Source organism: Saccoglossus kowalevskii, chromosome 14 (assembly GCF_978046115.1).
Source record: "Saccoglossus kowalevskii chromosome 14, keSacKowa6.1, whole genome shotgun sequence".
Lineage (NCBI taxonomy): Eukaryota > Metazoa > Hemichordata > Enteropneusta > Harrimaniidae > Saccoglossus > Saccoglossus kowalevskii.
In genome coordinates, this window is record NC_140654.1 from 2,480,425 (window position 1) to 2,488,764 (window position 8,340).

At 34.7% G+C, this 8,340-nt stretch overlaps 1 protein-coding gene across 1 annotated transcript; it reads left to right on the forward strand.

The window, feature by feature from the left end:
• The first annotated feature begins 1,942 nt into the window (after nt 1-1,942).
• On the forward strand, nt 1,943-5,867 carry LOC144343766 (uncharacterized). Its single transcript, XM_085508214.1, has 6 exons — nt 1,943-2,139; nt 2,336-2,522; nt 2,778-2,845; nt 4,295-4,615; nt 5,536-5,574; nt 5,743-5,867. The coding sequence occupies exons 1-6, from the start codon at nt 2,013-2,015 to the stop codon at nt 5,865-5,867; spliced, it is 867 nt and encodes a 288-aa protein (XP_085364340.1). The 5' UTR covers nt 1,943-2,012.
• The last annotated feature ends 2,473 nt before the right edge of the window (nt 5,868-8,340 follow it).

Genomic DNA, 8,340 nt, shown 5'->3' on the forward strand with positions numbered 1-8,340 from the left:
GAAAAATTCACGTTTTGTCGTCAAACTCGCATTTGTCAACAAACTGTGGCAGCCATCTTGAATCACGCGTGACTTAATTGATTAACAGTGATCACGTGATACAACTTTTTCTTGACGTCACAGCAGCGAAAAAGAAATCTGCATGTACTTTCATCGAATCCCGTTCAACGAACACTATAAAGAAACATGAATACAACTGTTCAATAAATATTTCATGAATTTATTATTCATTTATTGTGTATTTGTTTTGAAAATTAACATAAATAAATGATGTATTATAACTAAAATTTAATTTATTTTTAATTTTAAAAACCCATCATGCTGAGCAGTCTCCACCCATCTTTGATCACAGATGCTGTGTTGAGCTGTATATATTTGAGACACATCTGTAGCAGCTATAACCTCCATCACTAAGATTTAGTATACTTTTCTGCCAAGCATGATGGATAACAAAATAATATATTACTTTTTAAAATTAAAGTATTTTTTCTTGAAAATAACTGAAAATTTAAACATTTTAGTCAAAAACCACAACAATTATTTGTAAAACAAGTTTTATATTGATTTTCCTCATAGAAAACACGTTTTCGTCATTCAGCTCTGACGTCATAGTAAAAAGTTTTATCACGTGATCAATCTCGCGTGACCAAAATGGCGTCTCTGTTTATATACTTAAGGTTAAGTGAGCCATTGACGCTGCAGTTCGGCGTCTTCTACACCGATCTGACGCATATCGCGCAAGGTGTGCCGGGAATTTGTTCGAAATTTCGAACGTTTCGAAGTCAATTGTCGATTGCCACGTATTTTACGAATATATTAAATCTTTTCAGAGACCTGTTTACTAAATAATGATAAATGAAACTTAGAAAACTTGTAAGAACAAACTGGGCCCAAATTGCGCAAATTGCAATAAGTTTACGCTGCTAGAGTCTGGTTCGGATGGAGTTCTACGCGTGATTTTATTGCGCTCAAGGACGTTCTATTTTCGAACTATGTAGTTGAAACCGGAAATAACGCAACTACTTTCGAACTTCAAACACAAATTTGATTATCGTTATTATGTGTTAGTTTCTGTTGTTTCAAAGATTGAATTATGTATGACAATAATATTTCACTCTATAAACAATATTTCACTAAAATATGTGATTCAAAGGCAACCCAAATTGTTAAAATCAATATCAAGTTCCGCGTATGAATACTGTTGTAAAGAGGCGGCGGAGCGGAATTTTAGCCAAAATCGGCTAGTAAGGCGTCATATGACACAGGTTTGTGCTCATCTTGAATTTTCAAGGTGAATGTTCCGGCGAAGCACTCCACTATCACCTTGAAGTATTTCATTAGGACTATGTGTATGTGACAATGCCCTCACAGTTTAGAATCAGTTTACCAACAGCCAATCATATTGCTTCTTTCTACAACGCGCTTGAAAAGCTCTCAAAATCTTCAAGGCGGGTCAAAGTCACTGAGACGCGCACCACTCTGCCATGTATTTCTATGGGCTCTGTGCGAGCCCGTGAAAATAGCTAAAATCGTGGAAACAGCACAAACATAAATTTGAAGAAATCCTAAACAACCAAATTTAAATATGTTGCATATGTAGGGATAATCTTGTTACACTGTTCATGGGGTGTCAACAACTGTCCCAAAATACCGTTTTCTGCCCACAGGCGCTCGGAACGTTTCTTGGCTAAGAAAAATGACCTAAAGTGGGATCGGCATAGTTAGTCAGTCGCCGGTAAATTCCCCTACTACTCATATAATAACACAAGGTAGGAAAGCGTTGACACCATGACATCGAAACTTCCCGAAAATAACACGATTTTCCAAATTATATTTCGATCCGCTTCAGCTTCACACAACTCAAGTATGATATCGGTAGAAAATATCGACCAACTTATATTACCTTTATTCGAACTAAAACGGGTTAAATCCTGTGAAAATCGAAACACCAGAGCAATATGAATCAACCCGTCTACGCGGATATTTTGAAGCAGAGGCCCGAGCATGCGTAAATGTTTGGAACTGCGCATGTTTGGAGCTGCGCCTCCGTCAACAACGTATACACCAACAAAACACAACACAAAGAAGGAAAGACACGCGGTATGGGTGCATTTGACATTAATACTAAAATAGCTACAGGTATGTTTCTTATATTTTAATGTGTTATGTTTTTCGAGATTACTGCACCAAAATGTTGTCTTGAATGAAATCACTTCCTGAAAAATATCATTGCTACTTGGTGCGGGGGGGGGGGGATTATTAGATTGGATTTTAAATTTAATTTACATAGCTATTTTATTTACGAATCCCTTGTCAATATTGTCTTTCTTTAAAGGTATGATCAATGCTGGTATTGGCGAACGTCATGTCAATTCTATGTTTACTGCAATGTCAATACCAAGCATACATATTACAACATTGAAACGAAAAGAAAGAGAGACTGGTGAAGCTATTATAAAAGTAGCCAATGAATCCTGTGAACATGCTTTAGTTGATGAAATGTCTTCTTCCAAAAAACCAAGGTATTAATGTTAAAAATATTACATATTAATGTGTGCCAAGGTAATCAGTATTTTAACATTTTTATGTAGTGACCAATATTTGTGTTCACATGTACTGAATGACAGTTATCTTTACTTGAAATATATTCAGTGTTCCCTCTAGCTAATTTGCTTGTGGCTGAATATTGTTAACTAAATATGTAGCAAAATTTCAATATCATTTGAATTGAAATTAATTTGAAGATCAAACATTTAATCTGTTTTCTATTCATGCAGAATTGATTTGTCATATGACGGTGGATGGCAGAAGAGGGGAAGTGGGAGAGATTACAAAAGTTTATCAGGTAATATTATATTATGTACTTGTCAATATTTGTAATTTATGGCAAATAATTTCACTAAGACAATGGCCAAACAAATTATTTAAGTCTGTGTGTAGTGAATAAAGTCAAATAATCAATCAATCAAAAACAAAAGAAAATTAGTCAATCCATGCAGTCAAATCAACCAGTCAATCAAAAAACAATCATTAGTCTGTCCAGTCAACCAATCAATCATCCAACCAATAATTTAACTAATAAAGATATTTTATAAACGAATTAATAAAATATTTGGTAGTTGTAGTTAGTTTAATAAAATGTATTTTACTTAGGTCATGGTACAGTTCTAGGCTATCAGACAGGCAAGGTACTTTCCTACAGTACAAGATGTAAACAGTGTCGTGTTTGTGAAGCTGCACAAAGGATGGGAAAGGAGACTCTAGCTAGGTTGCAAACAGAAATAAGAAATGACATGGTAAAAAATAAAGACAATAACCACACAAAGAAAGGATTTACTAATAAACTGTATAAGTTAAAGGAAGATAAAGATTACAAGCAGTTATCAACAAAGGTCATAAACTATTTACAGAAGTGTTTTAGTTATGCAATCTCTCAAAATCGTGACAGTGTTAGTAACATGCAAAAGAATCTGAAATCTATAATCCCACATGCATTTGGAGATCATACACATTGTGATGGAATTGGTGTCAATATTTAGTTGACCCTGCTAATTACAAACACAGTAGCCTGCCTTAAGGAAAGAATTTATGGGGTGATGATCTAAGAGCAAGTTTAGATAAGACTTTGAAGACTTACATAGATAGTGCAAATGACTTAGCTAGGATGGGTAATGAAAATATGAATATGGTAATAGCTTCTAAGGCACCCAAAGCAAAACACTACAGTGGCTCTGATAGCTTTAATGCTCGTGTTGCAGCAGCTGTTGCCCAGAAGAACATAGGGCATACATATGTGTGTCAGGTTGGTAAATTAGCTAATACATGTAGTTCTACACCCATACTAATTGTATGTATGACTATAAATGCATGTATTTATATTGACACAACGTAGTTAAATGTTAAGTAACTACTAATGTGTACAATCACACATAGTATAACTAAATTGTGGCACAGTAATTCACTGAATGTGCAGACATACATTGTAAGTAAGTAAGTAAGTAAGTAATGCCTTTATTGAAATCATATCCTGTTCAGGATCTGGATTTTTAAAATACAATAAAGTTTCAAATACATATGTTGAGTATATACCCCTGTACTCACCTGATAGATATAATTATGAAAAATGTTAAGATAAGTTATACAGTGCCCCCCCCCCCCCCTGGTCATTTTATAGGCAATATCCCAAATTCAACACACATTAAAAAAACTGACTGTATGTTGACATTAGAGAATACTACTATGGCGAACCATATATTTTGCTATTTAATCATGCAATCTTATGTGTTTCCCCTAGGTCAACCAAAAAATAACATGTCACCCAGTAGTGCATGTCATCTATATGGTAGCAGATTGGACGAAAAAGCCAAACAAGAAAAACAAAAAGCCAAAACAAGAGAAGCAAAACTACAACGATTAAAATGGAAAGAGCAGAGATGTAACAAAACTGCTGCTACTGAAATGCGTGAAGGGGTAACTTATCAGAAAGAAATTGGTTTGTGTGTATCCCATGGTATGACAGAAGAGATTCCAACACCAGTATTACCACCTCCAATTACTTTACTTGCTTCTGGAGTATACACGCCTGTGGTTTTTGACATAGAAACTACATCTGGACGTATGTATTATTCTAATATTCTGGGATATCAAGAGACTGGTTCTCAGCAACTATATTTCAGATCATACATAAATTCATGGTAGAATCTGCTGCTTTACTATAATAATAGTATGTAATATGATATTGTATTGCTGGGGTTCTTCTTTTGACATAAAGTACAACATTCACTCTAAAAGGTGGAAAGTGGTTAAATTTCTACATTTTCAAAAGATAAGGGGTCCAAAATTTGAGTTTTGCAGCCATAGACATTCCAGAGTACCAGGGGTTTCTTTAATTTTTTTGAGTAAAGGGCAAAATTTTGAAAATAGTATACCTTTTCCAGAAGCAGTGTGTTTCCAAAAACCAAAGGAGCCAGCTAGCCAGGCCAATAGACAGTCGCTTCCCTGTAGCCACCTTAGGAAAACCCATATCTGGGGCAACACTATGTGAGGATTTTTTGTTCAAATTTTATGGCAGAAACATCAGTGTATTCACCTTAGAATTACATGACATGTACATGACTACTGTAGAATACTTTATTTTCGCTTGGAATTTATTTTCGCTATTTTCGCTGAAGACATGATACCGTGAAAATAAAATCCAGCGAATATACTTTTTTTCTTATATTTTACATTAAACTCATCAAAAATCAGTGAAAATAAATTCCAAGCAAAACGCCCAAAAAGCATTTTCAGTGAAAATTAATTCCAGCGAAAATAAAGTATTCCACAGTAATTACATCCCAATGTGCTAAAAAAAAAAAAAAGTAAAAGAAAAACAATGACTCAAACAGACTCACTTTGAAGTAGTCAGTACTGATATACGGTCCAGCCATAGAAGACACTGTTGCATATTAAACTCCAAAGCCCCCCCCCCCAGTATAAACTCGATGTTTACTACATTACAGCCAATGTTTCATTTCCTGTTGTTTTTCCTTGCAGATTCAGATGCAGAGATTACTCAACTATCTGCTGTTACTGGTAAATAACAGTTTGAAGGTTATATATTGCCAAAACAACATATAAGTCCAGTTGTTTCCAGAATAACTCATCTGATGGTAAAAAATGGTGAATTGTGCTACCGGGGCCAACCAGTGAAAACAATGGATTTAAAAACATGCTTGGAAAAATGTCTTTATTTTCTTTTAGATGTCAAGAATCCTATTTTAGTTGGTCATAATATCCATTCATTTGATTGTCGTTACCTAATAACTGCAAGCAAAGAAAGTTCTCTTACTGATAGGTTTATGCACCGTCCCTCAACACCCGGTTAAGAAACGCTATTGTCTAAAGGTGTTAATTCCTTAATCAACCAGGCGATGCGCGTTTCGCTCAAATCGACTAACAGTGACGTCATCAGCGTCACTGTACACTTTCAACTCTACGTTGTTACCGTCACGTCTTGTCTGCGATCTGACCTTTTATTATCGTCTCGTTCAACAATTTTAAAGAAACTTCTAATACCGAACACTTCTATTATACGTCTGAAGGCAAGGTGAGTAATTTCATTTCGTTTAAGTGTAGAGTGGTTAAGAAAATCGACCGATGATTTTACGTGGTATTGGTGACCTCTTTCAGTCTTGAGCTGTTGGAGATACCTACTCGATACTCACTGTTGAGGGACGGTGGTTTATGGCAGTTGTTAGTGGTTTTGTGAATACTCTGCCATTGTTTAAATCTGTGTTTCCTGGCAAAGGTTCATATGCACAACAAAGTTTGGTTGATGAATTTGTTGGTCAGGTTTATAGTGCACATAATGCTAGTGCGGATGTACTTGCACTACAGAAATTGCTTGAATGTTGCAAAATTGACTTGCCAACAATGTTAGAACATAGCTATACATTTGAATATGCTGTTAGTTATCATGATTACAATAGTAAAAAGTCATCTAACTATAACACATTGTCTATACTAGTCAACAGCAAAATAATCAGTAAGTCAATGGCACAGAAAATTGCAGGGTCTGGCCTGAGGTACAGTCACTTGAAGCTGGCTTATGATAGAGGTGACATTGATGGACTTACCAGAATACTTTCAGAAAAAATAGATGATACTGTGAGAGTTACAAAGTCAAACAGAATCATCTTAAATATATATGAATATTTCAATAAAAAGTGAGTAATTATTGTACAGGATATGGATGGTTATTTTTTATTTAAAAACATTTGTTTCGGCCATGCAAATATAAAATTTTTATTATATCAAGCAAAATCTAACTGAAGAACACACAAATATAAATCACACAATAATTGAAATTTACTTTTAATATTTATTTATATGTATATAGAGAAAGTATATCAAACTAATATATCCTGAAATATACTTCATGTTATTTTGTATATATCAATACTATATCAATCAAAGAAAGCTTAGAAAGAACTCCCATGTGCTGAGAGTATTGGAGACACATTAAATATAATTCGAAATTACTTAGCTGAAAACTAATTATGCAAATCAGAAAATTAATATGACCAGATTTGAGTGTAAAACTAATGAGGTCTGCGCAATGTAACAGAAAATCTATGTCTCCAAGTTTAATTGAAATGTGATTAGAACCAAAAAATTATGAATTACTATGCTTATTAGGGAATTAATATGAACAGATTTTTACCCCAAACTAATTAGGTTTGTACATTGTCCTAGAGCATCTTTGTACTAAGTTTCATTGAAATGGAATAATTAGCACCGTGAAAACTCCAAAATTTCGACCCCTCTAAAAATTTGACAGCCTATTTATTTGCCGGGTTTCGGTGTTTTATTTACCTCCAAATTTTCGACTCCACTAAAAATTGCCGACTCATTCTTATTCGAAAATTGCGACCAGTTTTAGTTTTCCCCCAAACGAAAAAAAAACCGATGTGAGCGTTCAAACGGGACCTTCCTCAAAGGCATGAATCCGGGTTTCTGATTGACTGAGAGATTTTTATTTTATTGGTAACGAAAATATATTCTAAATAAACGAAGTTTCAAATAAAAACGAACACAAAAATCTCGGCATGCTGCGTTTCTGAATTGTTGATTATTACTGTACTCAGTAGTGATTATAATAATGTACACAAAATAAATTTGTTGAATGGTTATGAAATACAAATAAAAGTCAACTTAGTTTCATCGTAAGCGAATGATTCCGGTCTCGTATAAACGTTTGATGCTGTAGGATATCCGCCATGTTCTCTTAGGTCAAATAGGTCAAATCGCTAATTAACCAATCAAAAAGCTGGATGATGCGAAAACGGCATGATTTTTTTTAAATAAAAAAATTAGTTGTTTTTAAAAAATAAACTGGTCATCTGAAGAATAATTTAACATTGTTCACAGTGATAACAGCTCATTCTCGAAAGGAAGCTTACCCGCTCACGCTAGTCACGATAAAAATCATACACGTGTACTCTTGAATAGACAGACGTCAATGACTACGGTAAAACTTAGACTCTATTTTAGCCGGCAGGATTGATTGAAATGTCCGAAAAATGACGCCAAAATACACCTTAAAAGTCCCATTTTATTTTCTTAAATCCCATTATATTTTTTAATCCAAGGGCGAATTTACGGCAGAATTTGGTCCCTCAAATCACCGGTACGGTGCTCAAATAAGGGACACGTGAGCTTTGATTCTAACCGGATACATTGCACTGGGTCGGGGAGATCGTTTGCTAAACTTCCATGTATCTTTTGTCCAATGGGTACCTGTACTTCGAACATTCGCAAGTTTTCCTAGGTAGTGCGAGACAGCTTTGTCTTTTGACC